The sequence below is a fragment of the Zootoca vivipara genome, chromosome 9 (genome assembly GCF_963506605.1).
Source record: "Zootoca vivipara chromosome 9, rZooViv1.1, whole genome shotgun sequence".
In the NCBI taxonomy this organism is placed as follows: Eukaryota; Metazoa; Chordata; class Lepidosauria; order Squamata; family Lacertidae; genus Zootoca; species Zootoca vivipara.
Window position 1 is genome coordinate 28654194 of NC_083284.1, and position 22769 is coordinate 28676962.

Here is a 22769-nt window from a genome sequence, read left to right on the forward strand (position 1 = left end):
TTGTCGTGCATCTGCTTGAGGACCGTACGTCGAAGCTGGGTGGTGGGCAGGTACAGTGCACCCTTGTAGAAAAGCAGCCCCCTGCGTTCTGCAAAGTCTTTTGCGTGCTCCCCCCCCTCTCAGTTCTCTGAAGATGCGGTTGGCAAATTCATCCGCTGCCGTCAGTGCTGTGAGTTCTGCCTCGCTCACCACTGCTGCTCCGCAGGACCATGCTGACGGGGGGAAAATGTGCCTGGGTGCCGGTGGCGCCTCCTCCTCCATGTACTCTGGCTTGCGGGATAGGGCATCCGCCCTGACATTCTGCTCTCCCGGGATGTAGTGTATGGAGAAGTTGAAGTTCGAGAAGAACTCTGCCCACCGTATCTGCCGCTGGTTGAGCACCCTGGCCGTTCTCCAGAACTCCAGGTTCTTGTGGTCTGTGCACACCTGGATGGGGTGCCTGGCGCCCACCAGGAAGTGTCTCCAGTGCTGGAACGCAGCGTGGATCGCAAGAAGTTCCCGATCAAACACCGTGTAGTTTCGCTCTGGCTGGGTCAACTTCCTGGAGAAGAAGGCACAGGGTCTCCACTCTCTGTTGGCGTCCAGTTGCAACAGAATGGCGCCCACAGCTTTATCAGAAGCATCTGTCTCCACGCGTAGGGGCGCGTCCTGAACCACGTGGAACAGGTTCTGGTCTGAGGCGAACACCCTCTTGAGGCTTTCGAACGCTGCTTGCGCCTCTGGTGTCCACCTGAACTTCTGCATGCCTCTCAGGCAGTCAGTGATGGGAGCCGTAACGCGAGAGAAGTTCTTGATGAACTTCCTGTAGAAGTTGGCGAAGCCTAGTAGGCGTTGGGCATCTTTGCGCGTCCTGGGGCTGTGCCAGTCCAGGATGGCCTGCACCTTGTCCTTGTCCATCGCCAGCCCCTTGTCTGACAGCTTGTAGCCCAGGAAGTCCACCTCCTTGGTGTGAAACTTGCACTTCTCCAGCTTCACATACAGGTGGTTCTCCTTCAGGCGCTGCAACACCTCCCTGACATCTTTCACATGCTGCACTGGGTCATCGGAATAGATAAGGATGTCATCCAGGAAGACCAAGCATTTCCTGAAGAGGAGGGACCCCAGGACGTGGTGCATGAAGGCCTGGAAGCATGCTGAGCCCCCTTGCAACCCGAAGGGCATCACCAGATATTCAAAAGAGCCCAGAGGCGTGAACATCGTGGTTTTCCATTCATCGCCTTCCCGGATCCTGATCAAGTTGTACGCCCCCCTCAGGTCTAGCTTGGTGAAAATCTTGCCCCTGCGTGCCGCTGTCAGGAGATCGTCCACTCTGGGCATGGGGAAAGCCACTGGCTCTGTCACTGAATTCAGCCGTCTAAAATCCACCACAAGACGGCGCTGTTGCGTGTCTTTCTTGTCCACCCAGAAGACCGGGCTGCCCCCTGCTGCCTTGCTTTCTCTGATGAACCCCCGCTTGAGGTTCTTGTCGATGAAAGCGCGCAGATCCTCCAGTTCCTGGTCTGACATGGCGTACAGCTTGGCTGGGGGTATAGTTGCCCCTGGCACCAGGTTGATCTGGCAGTCAAAAGGCCTGTGTGGGGGTAGGTGGTCGGACTCCGCTTCGCTGAAGACCTCCTGCAGGTCCCAGTACGGCTTGGGTATCGCCTCACCCCCTTTGATGTGCATGGTGGCCACCGTGGCTATTGGAGGCCCCTCCCCTGGTTGGTGCTGCATGCAGTGTTCCAGGCAAAAGTCCGATCCAAAAGTGATGCATCTCTGGTGCCAACTGATGGAGGGGTCGTGGCGCGCCAGCCAGCTCATGCCCAAGACGATGGGGGGGGTCTGAGATGGTGGTGACGTTGAATGCCAGTGTCTCTGAGTGCCTTCCCACCGTCATTCTCATGGGGGGGGTTGATGGGTGATGGCCCCTCCCAGCAACTCTCTGCCGTCAATGGTTGCCACGTGCAGAGGAAAATCCAGCTGCAGAAGCTGGATCTGGTGCTGTTCTGCAAAGTTCCTCGAGAAGAAGTTCGCTGACGCCCCACTGTCAATTAGGGCGAGGACCGTCAGGGGATAGCCATTTGGGAGCGTGAGCGTCACTTCTAGAACCACTCCTGCTCTGGGAGGGGTGGGCTGGCTCTGCTCCTCTCTGTGCGGGTGGGTGGGCTGGGGCTGTTGTCTGCTGACTGTGCCTGGCTGCTGCCCCTTGTCTCCTGCAGCCAGGCTTTCCCGTTTCCCTGCTGTGGTGCTGCTTCAGTGGGGGAGGGCACAACCGTTCCCGCCTTTCCTTGCCACTCTCTGCGATGAGGGCAGTCTCTGACGAGATGCTGGGGGGAGTTGCAGAGAAAGCAATTCCCACCCCTTCCCTCCTTGCGTCTTGGCGCCGCTGGGGTTTGAAAAGCCCGCGCGCGCGCGCTATCAATCTGCATGGGTTCCTGGTCCTGGCTGGCCCCAGGCGTGGCTTGAAAGGGTTGTTGGGGGAGTGGCTTCTCCTGCGACCGTGGGAACCAAGCCCGCTTTGCGCGCGTTGCTTGCTTGTCGCTCCACCGGGATTCCTGTCTCACCCCCACCGCCAGAGCCGCTTTGCTCAGCTGATCCATATTACTGGGCTTTGGACCTCTCGAGAGCTCATCCTTCACCTCCTCATGCAACCCCAAGTAGAACGCCGCTTGCATTGGGGGTGACTCTAGTTCCCACCCCAATCTGTGCACCAGCATGGTGAATTTCGCCCAATACGCGCGAACTGTCATATTTCCTTGGCGTAAATTATGAAGTTCCTCCTTAGTCTGGTCCATATGACTATCGGACGAATACATCGTTTTCAAACCTTCTAGAAATAGTTTGACATTCTTCATGCAAGGATTCTTTGTTGCGATTAACAGTCTTAGCCACTCCCTGGCTGCCCCGGTAAGGTGCTCCACAATAAACGCTACCCTGTGCTCATCATCAGGGAACTCATCGTGGTGCAGCTCAAGAGCATACACAATCTCAGTCTCAAAGCCCTGATATTCCCTCGGGTCTCCATTGAACTTGCTTACTAGGGTCCCGGCTCTCCTTCCTGGCAGCACTTGGACTTGCGGTGCCCCTCCCGCCTTGTTTTTCTCTGCATCCAGCTTGTTTTGGAGGTCTACCGCCACCGCCCTTAATTCCTGCTCTCTTTCCTGTAGCGCTCTCACCTGTTCCGCAAGTTGTAGCCGGTCGTCCTGGACCTTCTTAGTCTCTTCTTTAGCTGCCTTCAATTCCCCCTGCGCCTGCAGCGACAGCTGCTGCAGTTCTTGCTGGGCTTGCTCCGCGATCTGCCGCCATCTCTCCGCCTCTGACACGCTCATCCCGGCAACTCCAAAGTAGCCCAAAAAGGATTCGGAGGTTGCTGTCACAGTGGCCGGAGTGGGCTACTTCAGAGTAACGACGCTACGCAGCTCTGCATTTTATTCTTTTATTGGTGCTGCGTATTTACAGTGCTGAAGTCATTGCTATTTACACGGAGTGATGTGGTCAGTCGGTTTCAGAACCTCCGAATGGCTTTTGGCGCGTCTTTCTCCAACACAAAAGCTTTGGCAGACCCATCCTCTTTCCCCTCCTCTTTCTGCGTAATTCCGGAGTTGGGGGGATGGGTCTCCCCCCTTATTCGCCCCTTCCTGTCCCACCTGGGACCCTGGCTCCTCTACCTTGCCTGAGCCTCGGACACGACTTCCTGCTTCCCCACTGGCATCGGAACTCTCTCTGCTTTCCCCTGTGCTCGGGGATGGGCTTGAACTCAGGAGGGGAGGGACTTCGCGATATCCCCTGTCCCTCACACCTACCTTCGTTCAGTAGGCTACATTCCAGCCACACAGAAGCCACAGGTTTCCACACACACAAACACACCTTACATCTCTCCATCCCCCATCAAGGTGAGTACAATTCAAGGAAACAATCCAGTCAGGCACAAGGACACGAGGAGAGAGTGGAGCATAGCCAGAGAGAAGTGTGGCTTGGAGAGACGAGACATGATATGGACAGTGTCCCAAGAGTCAGATATAGAGGGCTGGAGAGTTGCATTTTGGAGCTTCCCCATCTCCTCAAAACTTAAGTTCAGCATTCTGTCTCACAGAAGCCAACCAGATGTCCATGGGAACCCACAAGCAAATGCATTAGCACAACAGCTCTCTCCTGTTTGTGTTCCCCAGCATTCACATCAAGTGCAACACAAATGGTGTTTCCTCAGAGTAAACATGCAATAATGTAGGTTGTTGTTATAATAGTCTTCACGTCACCTAGAGTGAAGGGGGGACAAACTACAAGCTCGGTTCAAACATGTTTCCCCATACCAACCCCCCCCTTCCTGACCTGGTTTCTCCTTTAAAATCTCATATGCAAATGCACAGCTGCTATTTGCCACTGAAGGTGCTACTTGCTACAAACAGCAGCTGGGGGAGCAAATAGCATTAGGGATCATTTTCAGTGGGGTACTGGTCTAGCCCCCAATCTGGACCAGCAACATAATAAGGATCGGGACCCTGCATGGCTGTGTTTCTGTTAAAATAAAGACAGCCACCTTAAGCATGCTCTTTGAAAATAATGTTCTTGTGTAATTTATTACCTTGTGTTCTCAGAAGCTATTAGTGCAGCAGGTGACAAAAAGAATGCTTACCAACTTTACAATCAATAGCTGCCAAATGGATAAACGTCTTTACCTGAGCAGGTAAAGATTTCAAAGCAAAGAGATAAATATTCTGAAACAAGAATATCCTTACTTTGTTAAGCCAACTTATTTCACATTCATAATGAATCTTTTTTGTATTTGCTAAGGACGTTTCTTCTTTCAGAAGTCTATTCTCTTACTTTAGTATTTTTTTGTCTCTCTGGAATGTAAAAACACATAGATTGTTGATAAAGTGCAGATGGTTGCAATTTTTTTTGGTCTGACAGATGTGCTGTATTTTTTTATTATTATTCCAAGGAAGTATGCCAAACTTCTCGGGAAGAAAATAGCAGCAAAACTGATGGATAGCTCATCCCAGAGTCTGATGAAATTCTATTGACTACCTTTTGGGCTCTCATGTGGCACATATAGGTCATAAAACTACATGAGGTAGCTGAAGAAATATAGAGCTTACCCCTTCACATCTATAAATACCACCCTGAAGGCCTTGTTGTTGGACGATGTGTCTGTCGAGGAGGCAGCAGAGGTCATGGCTGTAGCACTAGAGTAGCCCCACAATCCCCAGCCAAAGCAATGACATCTTAGGAAGGGGATTTAATTGTATTTTATCTTGAATTTGTTCCACCCTACAGTTTCAAGGCAGACAGCACTTACTGGGGGGGGGGACAAAGCAGGAGGAGATCCCCCCAGATTTATTTGAAATATTTCTGGCCGCCCTTCATCATATGATTCCAGGGTAGGTTACAACATAATTAAAACAAGAACAATTCCAGACACAAAGTCCAGACAAGAGGAAGTAAAAACACAGCATGAAAAGCTATGGGTGAATCTCAAAAGTGGCTCTTCCCCAATTGTCTGCCCCTTCATGACACCAAAAATCAGCTGCTTGAGGGTGGACCCCACATTTTGCCTAATGGTAAAACTGGCTGTGCTTCAATGACAGCTTAGCCTAAGACTTTCTCCAACTTGAAATGTAAACGGAATACTTCAGTTTTCTCTAAAGTCAACTGACTTCCGAGGTCAAGAGCTATAAATAAATGAAATTAACAGTCTTAGTCACTCCAGTGATACCTGCCTAACATCAAACGTGCCAGATTCTGTAAGGAAAAGGGTAGTTTCACTCTGTCTGAAAGACCAGTCGTCTGCTAGAAAATAGATTAATAATTTGTTTTTGAAAACCAGAAAAGAGGAAGATACATCTAGATGAAGTTAGATGATTTGTCCATATAGCCCAGTATTGCCAACTTTGGCCAATAGTGGCTTTTCGGGGTCTCAGGCAAAGGTCCTTTCCCATCATGTGCAACTTGATTTATTTTCTTACATTTATTTTCTGTTTTTCTTTCATTGTGCAACCCAAGCTAACACACATGTGATTCCCATGTCACCTTTACAAGACACTGACTAGACCCAGACCTGCTTAGCTTCCGCAAGGAGATGGTCTCATGTGCCTTCAGACCACACTTGAAATAACAGAGACTAAATCTGGAACCTTCCATATAGAAAGTGTGTACATCAATGGACCATGGTCCCTCCTAAGGCCACCGATATACGTGGCTTCTCCATTGCAAATGCTTTTTCTGCCTCTAGTTAGTCAAAACTAGCATGCGAATTAGATTTTCTTACATTCTAATATTTTAATTTCACATATTTCTGAATTTATGGCCCTTGGGGAGTTATGGAGAACCCTGTTGGATCAGACCAAAGGTCCATCTAGTGCAGCATTCTGTTTGCACATGCTTATGGGAAGCACATAAGCAGGACATGAGCACAACAGCTCTCTGATATTGACCTACAAAAGCCTTCATCTGTTTGGTCCTATGCTACTTAGAAAACATTGAGGGGGGGGAATCTGTGAGATTGCAAAGCTCCTGTTATTAAAGAGTTGGTTGAAACTGAACCCAAGTGATAGCTCAACATATATAAATGCATTGCTGTTGGCATTTTTCTTTCTTGAGAGGCAATGGAGTGCTCCTCCAGGGATGAAGTCAAACCTCTGGAGAATCACAGCACCTGCTGTGGCTGCAGAGACTTTTAACTGCTTTCTCCTGAATTGTTTTTGCTGCATTGGCAGCACCAAAGTGACCTCTCTGGGGTGCAAGCCTGGGCAATGTATGTGCTGATGAGGTCCAAAGGAAAACAGGGCAATGCATTTGTCACCAGCTTGGCTGCAGGAATTGCCAAAAGAAGGCATACAAAACACCATCCAACTGCCTTAGGGACTCCACTCCAGACTTGTGTAGGGTTTACTCCTTAGCATTTTCTTCTCCCGAAGAAAGGCAGTGGGTATGGATTTTTCCTCATTCTCATGAATGAGAATAGCTGCATATATATAAATGCATATATAACATCTATAGAAGCATTTGTTCTCTTTTTCTTTGTCTAAGAGTAACACAAACTGTAAGCTAGATAACCTTTCTACTACTATAGGGCTCAGTCATTTTTGAACTGCAAACACAACTTGTAACTAGACCAATGAATACTGAAATCCCCACCCCCACCGTGTTGAGAGTAAAACAACCGTTTCCTACCATTTCCTGTAGGAGGTTGTTTGTAGCCAGGGCTTCCAGCCTTCTACACTCCTGCTGCATTTGGTGCCTTTCTTTTTCCAGTTCCTTCACACTCTTCTGCATTGTTTCCAGTTGTGCTTTCACATCTGTGACCTGCAATGTGACACAAGGATAATTGAAGTAAGATAGATCCCTTTCTTTCACCAGGAAGCAGCGGCTGGGCAACACAATGGTCAATGTGGGGGGAATGCAGGGACTGCCGCATGCTGTAAAATACATTTCAGGACAAAGATGTATGACTAAGCTTATGAGATTTAGAATTCAAAAGCTGCTGGGCCTCTGAAGCTTGTGATGAGCTGTCCCATGGGGAATGATAAACCTATATAGAACAGGTATAATAGTTAGCTGTGCTGCATGAGGGGAAATCCCTGATCTAAATCTTACTTCAGGTAACTAAAAATGAAAAAGTCAAGTTGCTGATTCTAATCTTCAGCCACTGACCCACATTCCTATTGGTTATATAAGGTTAATACTAGCCAACCTTACAGGACTGTTATACAGATCACAGTCATACCTCGGTTTACAACCACCTCGGTTTACAAACACCGCGGACCCATCTGGAATGGATTAATTCACTTTCCATTACTTTCAATGGGAAAGTTTGCTTCAGGTTAAGTACGCTTCAGTTTAAGTACAGACTTCCAGAACCAATTACACTCATACTTCGGGTTAAGTACGCTTCAGGTTGAGTACTCCACAGACCCGTCTGGAACGGATTAATCCACTTTACATTACTTTCAATGGGAAAGTTCGCTTCAGGTTAAGTATGCTTCAGGTTAAGTACAGACTTCCGGAACCAATTGTGGTTGTAAACTGAGGTACCACTGTATTGAAAGGCTGTGTGCAAAGTACTTTTAAAACTTGCTATTATTATTATTATTATTATTATTATTATTATTATTATTATTATTATTATTTATACCCCACCCATCTGGCTGGGTTTCCCTAGCCACCCTGGGCGGCTTTCAACATAAAAATAAAATACAATAATCTATTAAACATTGAAAGCCTCCCTAAACAGGGCTGCCTTCAGATGTCTTCTAAAAATCTGGTAACTGTTTTTCTCTTTGACATCTGATGGGAGGGCGTTCTACAGGGCAGGCACCACTACCAAGAAGGCCCTCTGCCTGGTTCCCTGTAACTTGGGAACCAAGTTACCAAGTGCTAGATCACAACTTCTTCTTCTTCTTCTTCTTCTTCTTCTTCTTATTATTATTATTATGTTCTAAAACACTAACCTTTTCAGACCCAGACCTCAGCTTTACCCAACTTAAACAAAGGACTAGAGCAAAGACCAGATAACCTCCTGAGCTCACAACCCCATTCATAAGCAGCAAACATTTTGGGGTGGGAAATAGAAGAGCACGGGACAGCTCAGCCTTAACCGCAGTATCATGCTCTTCTCATTTCCATTACCTTTGGCAACAGCTTCAAGACTAGTTCTCTTCTTCCATAGGTCCCATTGCCACTTTCTTTTCTCCAAACTACCTGAACCTAGAATCATTTGGCGTGGCCATTTTACTGTAGTAGCCACCATCTTTTACCCCACAGTGCTCCAGGGCAACACCAAATCCATCTGGAGATCCTCTTGGGTGTTAAGATCAGCAGAAGCTCAGGGCGGTGGAGGCACTGCGGCAGTCCCTAAATTGTAAAACTCACACCTCACCAAAAATGCATCCGGCATCTTCACCATAGTTTTCATTATATGCTGAAGGTGCACATGCAGTAGCAAAGGGAGTGGGGGAGGAAGACCACCACAATTAATGGTAAACAGTGCCAGCCATCTCTGAATTTCACTACCTAACTAGGCATAGGCAAACTCCAGCCCTCCAGATGTTTGGGACTACAATTCCCATCCTCCCTAGCTAACAGGATCAGTGGTCAGGGATGATGGGAATTGTAGTCCCAAACATTTGGAGGGACGGACTTTGCCGATGCCTGCCCTAACCTGTGGTATAGTGGTTAAGAGCGGTAGACTCGTAATCTGCAAAAGATTGCATCACCTCAAACCTACATCGGATGCACTTGCTAGGTTTTCAAAATCAGTATATGTTTTTGTTCCTTGCCCACCCTTTCTGTACTCTACCTTCCCCTTCTTAAAAATGAGACAAGACAAAAACAAAAACAAATTAAAAGTATAGAAAGGTAGCCTCCACTTCTGTCACACTTAAATAGAAATTTACCTTTTTTCCATACTGCTGTTTCATTCGCCTGAACTGCTGATCCCATTGATGGTTCACTGCCAGCAGCTGAAATTATTAACTAATTGTGTTAGGTACATTATTTATTCTCACAAGTGTGAAACGTGCAGTGGTTTTATATTTTAATCTTGGAACTGGCATATTATTTTAGAGATTTCATTTGCCTTATTTCCTGCTTCTCAGAACAGGGATAGTGATAAAACGTAAATATTTTAAATTTTAATATAACCAAATGTAAGTAAAATAATGCTCAATCAGCCATCATGAGAGAAAACATTTCAGAAGAAACAGAGGACAGGACTTTGGTAGATTCTTAAATGTGGGAAGTTTCAAAGCTGCTGTGAGCTGTGACCTACAGGGCCTTCTTCCCCAACACTGGTATTTCCTGAGATATGCAAGAGTCATTGAAAGAATGTGGCTCCTAAAGCATGGAAGCCTCAGGTCATTTAAGGTTTTATTGATTATATCTGCTTCCAACCTCTTAACTACACTACTTACAGCTGTTTTGTATTACCGTTCAAAACATTTACAATAAGATTTTATCCCGTTTGCCTTGTATGATATATAAATCATAGGTATGAATGCTAGGGCAAGAGGAATGGGGAGTGGAAGCTGACTGAGGCTTAATGCTGTGGAAATGCAAATGTTAAAACACAAAACTTCCTGCAGGGATTTCTAAGATGAGCAGACTTCCCTCACAGCTCTGAAAGTTCACTTAGTTCACAGCAGCATGAAACGTGCTTCTTTCCCATCCTTATTTATCATGTAAGCATTCCCGACAGATAGCCCCTTACAACACACTACCAAGAAAAAGGGCAAAAGAGGCCATAGATTTGCATAACATTTGCATATACGGTACTAATTTATATGTATACATGAAAATTTAGAGGGAAAAGATCAACAGAAATACATTACAATACATCATAGTGGGGATATTGTAACCTAGTGAACTGTGTGCCTGCTCATTCTGCCTTTTAGGTGATGTCAATAGGCAACTTCAAGGCACAATTTCCTTCTTAAGTCTCTATATTTAAACCAGGCTTGGACCACACAATACTTCAAATAGATGGCTACTTCAAATAGACAACTGTACAGGTGGATATATGCCACCTTGATTCCAAAATCTTTTTTGTCAACACGTGAGGCCAGACCTATTGGTCATAATGCGTAGGGAAAGCCTAGCAAAGCTGCTTCAAAGACTAGGTTTTATTATGGCATCTATACCTGATACATTTTACATGGACATATAAACATGAACCATAATTATGCACACAATTTTCAACCACATGCATGATGCAATTCATGCATAGGAGAACCAAGATTAGCCACTACTTCCTCCAGAAAGATTAATGTGCATTTACAACAATGAATTTACAACCCAAAACTCCAAGTGAACAACCCATTGCAGGGCATCAGCTTGTCCAAAACAATGCTTAAAAATTACCTCTTGCCTCTGTTTTTCCAATGATATAATCTGTTGTTCCAGTGCACCTACTGGCATCTTCTTTGTCAATATATCCTATGAAAAGAAAAGAAAACATATGTCTATTAGGTACTGTTTCGGTGTGAATTAGGAGCCCCCTGAAAAATGTAACTTAAGCAAACTACCAGAATATAAGTTTCGAGAGTGCACAGCAATAATAGATATATAGTATTAGATACTTTTTATATCTTACATTAACAAAGAACAACCTTTAAAAAAATAAAGAAAGAAGCCCTTTTGATTTTGTTGTTTGTCAATAGTTTATTATTATTTTTAAACTTATTGTAGCAGAAGCTTGTGCATCTTTTCATAGCAGGAAGATGAAAAAGTTCTACATATGTGACAAAGAAGCAGAGAAATCGGGGTGCCTTTAAGACAGTACCCTCTACATTAGAGTACTGCAACAATTACAGCCTGATATAAGATAAAATATTACTGGTCCTAGCACAAAATGAAAAGTCCAATTGCCACAGACACATATGTCCAGCCAGTGCACTCCTTTACCTGTGACAGGCTGCTTGAAGTTCTCTTCTCATCCTCCATGTCCACCTGCATCTGTCGGGTGTTGTGTTCACTAAAGGCCTTTAAAGCAGATGAAGGAAAATAAGTCACATACGTTGTGTGGGAGAATTAATTCAAGACAAGCAGAAGACCACCAACACTTCACAAAAGCATCACAGAAAACGCATCCATTTCTTTCTCTCTGTGATGCGGAATACAGCAAGTGATGGAACTTGTATTTGAATCCTTCACAGAATAGGGGGCTTCCCAAAATGTCTCAAGTTATGTAGCCTATGATTCAGGTGAAAAGATAGCCGGCTGTTTCATGTGGTATGTAAACTGCAGCTTCCTTGTTGTCGCCCAGCTGTTCTCTGGGAGGGGAAGCTGTACAGACAAGAAAGGGGGAGTAAACTGACTAGGTCACACACCCCTCCCGCCTGCCACTGATAAGCATTTCCTATTGGATCTCTCTCCCCCTCCCCTCCATATGTCCTTGCACGTTCAGAGAACTTTTCAGATGGGATGTTAAGACATACTGTATATTTGCCCATGACAGGGAAATAAGTGAGTCATGTTTCATGTAAAATATGAGCAATGCTTCTGAAAACAATCGGGAAGGAAATGTCCAGCATAAAGAACAATATGTACCAGGTAGCACAAAACCTATACAAACTGGGTGTGAATTTTTATTGTCGCAGTTAAACAAACCTAAACATATTCTGCCTCTTCAAATACTTGTTGGCTAGTAACAAAGTAATAAAGTAGTGAAACAATTTTTTTAAAAAAATCCTTCCAGTAGCACCTTAGAGACCAATTAGGTTTGTCATTGGTATGAGCTTTCGTGTGCATGCACACTTCTTCAGATACACTGAAACAGAAGTCACCAGACCCTTATATATAGTGGGAGGGGTATTACTCAGAAGGGTGGTGGGGATGGGTGATTGACTGATAGGTGTGGTAAACCTGTTGGCGACTGTTAACGATTGCAATTGGTCTTACAGGGAAAAGCAAGGGGTGAGATGGCTAAAAAAGCTTTATCATATACAGTGGTACCTCACAAGACGAAATTAATTCATTCCACGAGTCATTTTGTATTGCGGAAATTTCATCTTGCGAAGCGCAGTTTCCCATAGGAATGCATTGAAATTTAATTAATGCGTTCCTATGGGCAAAAAAAAAAACCCCTTCATGGATCAATGCCTTGTCGTGGCGAAGGGGCTTGAATAACTCAGAGAAGCTATGAGCTATGCCATGCAGGGCCACCCAAGTTGGACAGGTCATAGTGGAGAGTTTTGACTAAACGTGATCCACCTGGAGAAGGAACTGGCAAGCCACTCCAGTATCCCTGCCAAGAAAACTCCATGGACAAAGACAACAGGCATATAAAAGTTATGACGCTGGAAGATGAGCCCCTCAGGTCGGAAGGCGTCCAACATGCTACTGAGGAAGAGCGGAGGACAAGTACAAGTAGATTCAGAGCTGATGAAGCGGCTGGGCCAAAGCCGAAAGGACACTCAGTTGCGGATATGCCTGGAAGCGAAAGGAAAGTCCGATGCTGTAAAGAAAAATATTGCATAGGAACCTGGAATGTAAGAACCATGAGTGGAGGTAAGCTGGATGTGGTCAAAAATGAGATGACAAGAATAAATATCGACATCCTGGGCATCAGTGAACTAAAATGGAAGGGAATGGGCGAATTCAGTTCGGGTGACTATCATATCTACTACTGTGGGCAAGAATCCTGTAGCAGAAATGGAGTGGCCCTCATAGTCAACAAAAGAGTGGCAAAAGCTGTAATGGGATGCAATCTCAAAAATGACAGAATGATCTCGATACGAATCCAAGGCAGACCTTTTAACATCACAGTAATCCAAGTTTATGCACCAACTACCGGTGCTGAAGAAAGTGAAATTGACCAATTCTATGAAGACCTACAACAACTTCTAGAAATGACACCAAAGAAGGATGTTCTTCTCATTACAGGGGATTGGAATGCTAAAGTAGGGAATCAAGAGATAAAAGGAACAACTGGCAAGTTTGGCCTTGGAGTTCAAAATGAAGCAGGGCAAAGGCTAATAGAGTTCTGTCAAGAGAACAAGCTGGTCATCACAAACACTCTCTTCCAACAACACAAGAGACGACTCTACACATGGATATCACCAAATGGGCAGCATCGAAATCAGATTGATTATATTCTCTGCAGCCAAAGATGGAGAAGCTCTATACAGTCAGCAAAAACAAGACCTGGAGCTGACTGTAACTCAGATCATCAGCTTCTTATAGCAAAATTCCAGCTTAAACTGAAGAAAGTAGGAAAAACCACTGGGCCAGTAAGATACAATCTGAATCAAATCCCTTATGAATACACAGTGGAAGTGAGGAACAGGTTTAAGGATTTAGATTTGGTGGACAGAGTGCCTGAAGAACTATGGATGGAGGCTCGTAACATTATACAGGAGGCAGCAACGAAAACCATCCCAAGGAAAAGGAAATGCAAGAAAGCAAAATGGCTATCCAACGAGGCCTTACAAATAGCGGAGGAGAGGAGGCAAGCAAAATGCAAGGGAGATAGGGAAAGATACAGGAAACTGAATGCAGATTTCCAAAAAACAGCAAGGAGAGACAAGAGGGTCTTCTTAAATGAGCAATGCAAAGAAATAGAGGAAAACAATAGAATGGGGAAAACCAGAGATCTGTTCAAGAAAATTGGAGATATGAAAGGAACATTTTGTACAAAGATTACCATAATCAAGGACAAAAGTGGTAAGGACCTAACAGAAGCAGAAGACATCAAGAAGAGGTGGCAAGAATACACAGAGGAATTATACCAGAAAGATATGGAGGTCTCATACACCCCAGGTAGTGTGGTTGCTGACCTTGAGCCAGACATCTTGGAGAGTGAAGTCAAATGGGCCTTAGAAAGCATTGCTAATAACAAGGCCAGTGGAAGTGATGATATTCCAGCTGAACTATTTAAAATTTTAAAAGATGATGCTGTTAAGGTGCTACACCCAATATGCCAGCAAGTTTGGAAAACTCAGCAATGGCCAGAGGATTGGAGAAGATCAGTCTACATCCCAATTCCAAAGAAGGGCAGTGCCAAAGAATGCTCCAACTACCGCACAATTGCGCTCATTTCACACGCTAGCAAGGTTATGCTTAAAATTCTACAAGGCAGGCTTAGGCAGTATGTGGACCGAGAACTCCCAGAAGTGCAAGCTGGATTTCGAAAGGGCAGAGGAACCAGAGACCAAATAGCAAACATGCGCTGGATTATGGAGAAAGCTAGAGAGTTCCAGAAAAACGTCTACTTCTGCTTCATTGACTATGCAAAAGCCTTTGACTGTGTCGACCACAGCAAACTATGGCAAGTTCTTAAAGAAATGGGAGTGCCTGATCACCTCATCTGTCTCCTGAGAAATCTCTATGTGGGACAAGAAGCTACAGTTAGAACTGGATATGGAACAACTGATTGGTTCAAAATTGGGAAAGGAGTACGACAAGGTTGTATATTGTCTCCCTGCTTATTTAACTTATATGCAGAATTCATCATGCGAAAGGCTGGACTAGATGAATCCCAAGCCGGAATTAAGATTGCCGGAAGAAATATCAACAACCTCAGATATGCAGATGACACAACCTTGATGGCAGAAAGTGAGGAGGAATTAAAGAACCTTTTAATGAGGGTGAAAGAGGAGAGCGCAAAATATGGTCTGAAGCTCAACATCAAAAAAACCAAGATCATGGCCACTGGTCCCATCACCTCCTGGCAAATAGAAGGGGAAGAAATGGAGGCAGTGAGAGATTTTACTTTCTTGGGCTCCTTGATCACTGCAGATGGTGACAGCAGTCACGAAATTAAAAGACGCCTGCTTCTTGGGAGAAAAGCAATGACAAACCTAGACAGCATCTTAAAAAGCAGAGACATCACTTTGCCGACAAAGGTCCGTATAGTTAAAGCTATGGTTTTCCCAGTAGTGATGTATGGAAGTGAGAGCTGGACCATAAAGAAGGCTGATCGCCGAAGAATTGATGCTTTTGAATTATGGTGCTGGAGGAGACTCTTGAGAGTCCCATGGACTGCAAGAAGATCAAACCTATCCATTCTTAAGGAAATCAGCCCTGAGTGCTCCCTGGAAGGACAGATTGTGAAGCTGAGGCTCCAATACTTTGGCCACCTCATGAGAAGAGAAGAATCCTTGGAAAAGACCCTGATGTTGGGAAAGATTGAGGGCACTAGGAGAAGGGGACGACAGAGGACAAGATGGTTGGACAGTGTTCTCGAAGCTACGAACATGAGTTTGACCAAACTGCGGGAGGCAGTGCAAGACAGGAGTGCCTGGCGTGCTATGGTCCATGGGGTCACGAAGAGTCGGACACGACTAAACGACTAAACAACAACATGGGCAAAAAAAAAAAGCGCCAAAAAAGGCGCCAACTCACCCGCCGCAGCCGGAAGTTTTTAAGGCTCTGGGGAGGGGGAAGCAGGAGGAGGGCCAGCAGGGGTCTCCTCCCGCCGCAGCCTTTGCTCCTTCAGGCGCCGCCGCTGTTGCCACCAAGGGCTGTCTGGTGAGCCCCGCTGCTGCTCCTGCCGGATCGCCAAGGGAGAGAAGCAGCCCGTGCTTGCCTGACAGCCCACCGGGGAGGAGCTGCGGAGGCCGCCATGACCGCCGAGGAGGCCAAGGCTGAGGCAATGAGTGCCGTGCCACCACAGGAGGCAGAAGCGGGGGCCGTGGACGTCACCCCCGGTCGCGATGGCGGAGTTCTCAAGGTAAGCGGCGCCAGCCGGCTGGTGGGAGTGGCCGCTGTGGAAAGGGGCGAAGTGGGCATGCGGTGGTGGGGAGGCACGGACGAGGCCTGCTGCCGGCTGCGCTGCCCACCCGGGCCAGACTGAGGGCCAGCGGCTACTTCTTCTTGCGAAGAAGTCTTTTAAAAAATCGCAAAACGCTTTCGTCTTGCGATTTTTCCACTGCGCGAGGCGTTCCTCTTGCAAGGTACCACTGTATAATGAGATAAGAATCCAATGTCTCTATTCAGACCAGGTCTCTCCATGGTTTTAAGTTTGGTAATAAGTTGCAATTCAGCAACTTCTCTGTCCAGACTATTTCTGAAATTCTTTTGTAATAAGACAGCTACTTTGAGATCTTGTATAGAATGTCCTGGGAGATTGACGTATTCTCCTACTGGTTTCTCTGATGGCTCATCTAACATTGTGTATGCCATCAAATGCCAACAGTGCCCTTCATCTCTCCATATTGGACAAACAGGCCAAACCCTACACCAAAGTAGTGAGTTCACAAGGAAATGAATCAAGGTGTGTGTTCCTATTAAGACTGAATATTACAGAATTGTGATTTTCTAATTACACTAGTAGCAAGTGATTGACAACAATTTCAAGTCACATATAATAGTTAAAGTAATTAGAAAGTTCTGGGTTTTAGTTAAGTTGGCCTTTTCCTGTTGTTGTTTTTGCAGGCGTAGAGGGTGGGAATCAGAGGATTCAAAAGAAGTATAAAGCCTTAAATCTACTGGGGTGGGGTAGGGAAATCATGATTGGTAGGTTCAGGGTGTGATGTCAGAGTTGGCCCATGGCAGGGAAAAGAGATAAGGATCAGGCCCACTGGGGCAAAATTGTTTCCTACCAGACACAAACAAATGAAGGTATTTTCAACAAGTTTTTCCACCAGGGTGAAAAGGTGTTTGTTCTAGGTGTTTATTTTCTATTTTTTTAAACTGCCTTTTGTTTTCTTTCTACTTAAAAATACAGGATATACTTGCAATATAGCTGTTTTTATGGTATATCTGTAAATCACCTGGGACGCAGGTAAAAGGTAATTCATAAATAAATTAATGATAACAACATCAAAAACTTGGTGGAGGGCAAAAATGATCTATCAAAAATGAATGGAGCTTGAAAATATATGAGTTTGGTATTGAATATTGATAATTTTTCAAAATGTCTGATGTTCTCAATTATCATGCATTATTTTAAAGCACCAACATATAATATATTAAAATGTAAACCATGCTTTGAGAAATGCCACACCTTTATGGGCAACATGCCCACTCATTTGGTTACTGTATTGATGAAATAATGGACTTTTCTGCAGCTGAATCCCAGACATCTGCATGACAACTTAATGAATAAACAGCGATTTTACCATTCTTTAGAAACTAATGTATAAGTCGGAACTTCCAGTAAGTGCAGTTCAAATCATAGCAACATTAAACTTTTAAATATTCAAGAATGAATTTCCCCCAGTTTTGGTTGGCCCACATTCAGTCCTATACATTTTGGCTATTACTCAGCACAAACACCCATCACTTTTAGTATCCTTGTCTGGCTCAGGTTACCTCAGTTACATCACAGTCAAATTCTACATTTTCAAATCATTGTATGTTCCTTCTTCATGGCAGCCTTGGATACGACCTGAAACCTACCGTACATAGCACCTAACCCAGGCTGTTTACACACTATACCTTTAAAGCACATTTGAATCACTTTCTTTCCTTCACAGAATTCTGGGCACTGTAGTTTATAAACCCTCACCCTCACCAGAGTGTCTGCTACATCCTTAAAAGGTAAAGGGACCCCTGACCATTAGGTCCAGTTGTGACCGACTCTGGGGTTGCGCGCTCATCTCGCATTATTGGCCGAGGGAGCCGGCGTACAGCTTCCAGGTCATGTGGCCAGCATGACAAAGCCGCTTCTGGCAAACCAGAGCAGCACATGGAAACGCCGTTTACCTTCCCGCTGTAGCAGTTCCTATTTATCTACTTGCATTTTGACGTGCTTTCGAACTGCTAGGTTGGCAGGAGCTGGGATCCTTAGATCGTGTTTAAATGCAGACTCCATGTCTTCACCACCCACCAACATATTTCCCCCTCTTCCTCTCCCAGCTGCATCTTTCCTCCTTTTTGCCATATAGCTTGATAAAGGGCTCTGGGGAATTTGAATGTTTGCACAGTGTTTTGTGGCATTTTGGTTCGCCTAATTTGGTTGCCCTGATATAGATTTTGGATTGAAAGTCAGTGTTGGTTACTCCCTACTGTTACCTAGGTAGGTTTAACAGACAGGAAACTTAAAAGGTAGAATACAGATAAAGAAAGCTGTGGTAATACTTTTACAACTATGGTATAGCGTGAACAGAAACCTCTTTCGTGGGCGTGTTATATTGCAAAGTATATATAGTTATTCACACATTTAAAATTGCACATTGCTGAAGGTGGGTGGGTTGTCAAAAGTGTGAATTGAGTAATAAGCATTGTGGACTGCACATGAATTCATTCATTCATTCAAAACTTTTATACCCAACGCTTCAACACAAAGTTTGCCCGGGAAAAGTATGTACTGGATTTTAGGTCTTTTCTTATCATCTCTGCATAAGAAAGTATCTGAGGAATCCCCATAAAATCTACATTTATCACCCTCTAAGCCAAAATAATGAAACAAAGCTGTGAAAAATGGCACATGCACCATGGACTTCCATGTTAGTTAGCTTAACTAAAACAATTACAAATCAGATGTGATTTAGTCAGTATGTGCGATGGCTTGCAAAGTATGTCAAGGAAGATTGCAGAGTATGTCAAGAATGAGAGTTGGTGAAAGAAAGGAAAAAAGCATGTTCATGCTATCCAGACAATGCATGACAGGAAAGTCCACCTTAGGAAACAAAGCAGGAAGACTGGACATATAAGGTAAAAATATGTAAACGTTTGCAATGAAGTGCAGTAATGCTCTTTACTCAGAAAGGAGGAGTGGCGGCATGGAATCACTGGAACAGCAATGGCAGATCAAATTAAAATGCAAACTAATGCTCAAAGTGCTTCTTCAACTTTACAGTATTTGTATAAACCGTCAGAAGCAGTTTTGTCACGCTGACCACATGACCCAGAAATCTGTCTGTGGACAAACGTCGGCTCCCTCAGCCTTAAGCAAGATGAGCACCACACCCCATAGTTGCCTTTGACCAGTCTTAACTGTCCAGGGGTCCTTTACCTTTATCTTTTATCTTAGTATTCATTTAATACTTTTCCTGAATTCTCAAAGTATTTCCACATCTATTATTTCTTTAATGTTTACCATGACCCTATAACGTAGGTCTAACATTATTTCCTCCATCTTAATTTGCAGACACAGAATATCTCAGAATATTTGCCATTGTTTTCCTGCAGCAGCAGCAGCATTTACAGTATTGGAGTGACTAAAAATGTATTATTTAACCTTCCCTGGCATTTTGTAGGAAGTTGCACTGAAAATAAGAGATATGAGGAAGGTGCCCCTCTGGTCTGCTCAGCTCTGGACTGGACTGGTGTTGCAGAGAGTACCCAGGTACAGAAGAACTGTGGTCTGGTTCATCCAGGTCTGGTCCACCCAGCTCCCCCAACCAGGTCTCAGTTATACAGACCCGCATCATGGAGCAACATGCCCTTATTATGTACCAACCTAGAATTCAATAACAACAACACCAGGCCACTGGGCACAATGGATGAAAGATGAACTTTCAGTGATACCAGGGGTGGGAAGGAAATCAAATGTGGATATTGGTGAAAATAAAATAAAAAATGCATTATATTAGGGGAAACTGCCTTGCAAAAAAGTGAGCATATTGGGCAATGTGTAACAAAAATTTCACACAAAAATGCTGAGAAATTTTCATGAGATTTGTTTTGAAAGAAATTTGCAAAATGGAAATGTTGAAAACTGAACTTAAGACTGGAAAAATTAAGAAACAAAATTGACAGATTTGCCTATCCCTAGTTGCAGTGATATCTTTCCTTTAAAAAAAAAAGCTGAAGAATTGTTTTTTTTTCCATTTGAGCCAGAATAGTTTCCACTCTGTTAAGAACATAAATAATAACTATATCACTGCTGCACATTACCCAAATAACCTTTTTACATTTTATTTTTGGCTCTTTCTATGAGTACACAAGGATGTGGAATGGCAACTCAAGCAGTGCTCAATATAGTTGAAAACCTTCATAAATCTTCTTCTGGCAGTTTTCAGATCATTGACCTTGGAGGACATTTCCACCCTCTCTGACCAAATTCATATGAAACACAACCAACCACATCAAAGTATTCAGAGAACTCATTTTACAATTTATGTTCCCTTTTAAGATTCCTTCCTAAAGTACAGACACTATGTTCCAAGCAAAACCCATGATCTTCAGACACTTTTCATATGGGCGCCCAAGTTCTTCTCTGTCTCCTTTCATCTCTACAAGCTGGGCTCTGCCTTTCATTATCATTTTTGCATTGCATCCCTTCCATTTCCAGGATTTCTCAAGTCTTTCTCTTCCTTGGGCTGTATTCCTTTCTTATGAAGAATCTGCATTTTTATAGCTGACTATTGCATACCCTTGTTCTAAAGCAGTACTGAAATGAAACATGTTGATCATTTGAAGCAAATGTGAGAGGTTGACCCTGCCCCCCCCCCCCAGCTTGGAAGAGAGATGGCCATCTAGTGGCTCACAAATGACATTTAAGTTTCCCAAAGGAAACCCAACAAGCTTAAAACAGCACCCTACCATGTCCCCTGGCTCACTGTCAACTGCTCAGCTTCAAATTCAGTGGCCAGCTTCTAAGGCTCTTTCTGGACATGGTTTCAACAGTTACGTTGGTGTTAACTTTACCCATCATATTTCTAGGCATCTTAAGTTGCTGGCGCATAGTGCCAAAAAGGTGCATTTCTTGAACTGTTTAGAATCAAACCAGTAATTCGTCCTTGCCAGGGTCGCCTCTCAACTGTCAGTATTTTGTGGGAGGGATGCAATCGCCTACCAAAAAATGTGTGTGCAATTCAAGTGGATGAAGGTTGACTAGTGCAGCATATCAGCTGTTTTAAAAATTGCATTTTTTGTAGTTAAGGAAAGGTAAAATGCATTTAAAAGAGTAGGATAAATGACTGACTGATGGGAAGACATATAACATATGCGCAAGTGGACCAGGATGAAGGTTCAATAAAGGGTGGGCATTGCATAATCCCCATGTACAATGTGTGCAAGCAAATCAAGATGAATCAAGGTCATCTGGAGGAGCCCCAGGATTCTAGAATATTCTCATTGAAAGCTGGTCCATCCAGATCTTCTACTGGACTAAGAGGATACAAGAAACTCTTGGGAAAGAAATTATGTTTTTGGCCTGCTTTGGATGCAACCATATCCTTATGGATGTGGGGAGGTATATCAGCCTGTACATTGTTATCTTCTAAAGTTTCAAGATATATCATCTAATGTTTCTAAGGTTCCATGTACACACACAAGTAAGATACATGAAAAGCCTTAACAGCATGTGTCAGGAATCAAATATAATATGAGAACAAATGTGCTTTTCTATTAGAGGAACTTTCCAATAGAGTTTGCTTGTGTATGTCTTGAAGGGAAACAAAGCTCACAGCATTTATCTTGTTCTCATAAGGATTAATAGCGGAATCTTCTCTTCAAGTTATACAATGGGCTTAACTTAAGGATGATTAAGATCACTACGCCCCAAGAAAGGACTGGGATATAGCAACACACTGTAATGAAAAACCATTACAGATGCAATTACTGGTGCATGAAGCAGATGTTCACAGTCTCATTAGCTTCTCACAGCAGATCACAGTCATGTGGTATCTTTTAAGCCTAGTTTTATTTTCCCTGTGAAGATCTCCTGGTTTGTATAAAAAAGGGGGAAGGAAGCAGAGGGAATTTGTTTACACATAAGTCCTGAAAACAGCTTTGAAAGAGCCTTTGGGTTACAAGATGTCAGTTTATGGGATGTCATCTGAATTCTCTGCTTCGGAAATTGTAAACATTATAGAAAGGCATGCAGACCCACTGCGCTCCCAAATGGGTTTGCGAAAAAGCACCTCAGAAGAAAATCAAGAAGACTCAGATAAACACTCCAGATCCCACCCTCAAAAACATGTAGCAAATTGTGTGAGTCACTTGCCTTCTGAGGGAAATTGAAGGCAGCCAGGTATTTTTGTACAGACAGAAGGCAGTACAGGTTTTGTTTTGTTTTGTTCCCCCACCCCCACCCCCAAAATATGATATGTTGTTAATTTTTTCTGAAGCAGATAGGAAACGTGTTGCTATATGAAATCTGATCTAAGTGAACTTCAAGCACACAGGGCATAGCACATTTTTGCAATCTATTAAACACTTTCCCCCATATATATATTCACTGGATTATATTCTCCCCCTCCCCACCTATTTTGCATTTCAGTTTATACTTCACATTTCTTCACTCTAATCTTTCCTGCTTTTTTAATATCTGAGGACTAAATGTGCAATTTTCAGTTCCTTCTGAGTTTAAAGAGATGCCTGAGGATGTTCAGCATATAACTGGCCCAATTTATATATCCTAGATTAATATGCAATCTGGAACACAGCTATCCTTCATTTGT

General features: G+C 44.1%; 1 protein-coding gene across 1 annotated transcript in view; it reads right to left on the minus strand.

Moving 5' to 3' along the window:
* TNIP3 (TNFAIP3 interacting protein 3) overlaps nt 1-22769 on the minus strand; it is a 69014-nt gene that overhangs the window by 40936 nt on the left and 5309 nt on the right. The window contains 5 exon segments of the mRNA XM_035112547.2: nt 4716-4823; nt 7153-7284; nt 9375-9440; nt 10837-10911; nt 11380-11457. Coding sequence (XP_034968438.2) covers nt 4716-4823; nt 7153-7284; nt 9375-9440; nt 10837-10911; nt 11380-11457 — 459 coding nt within the window.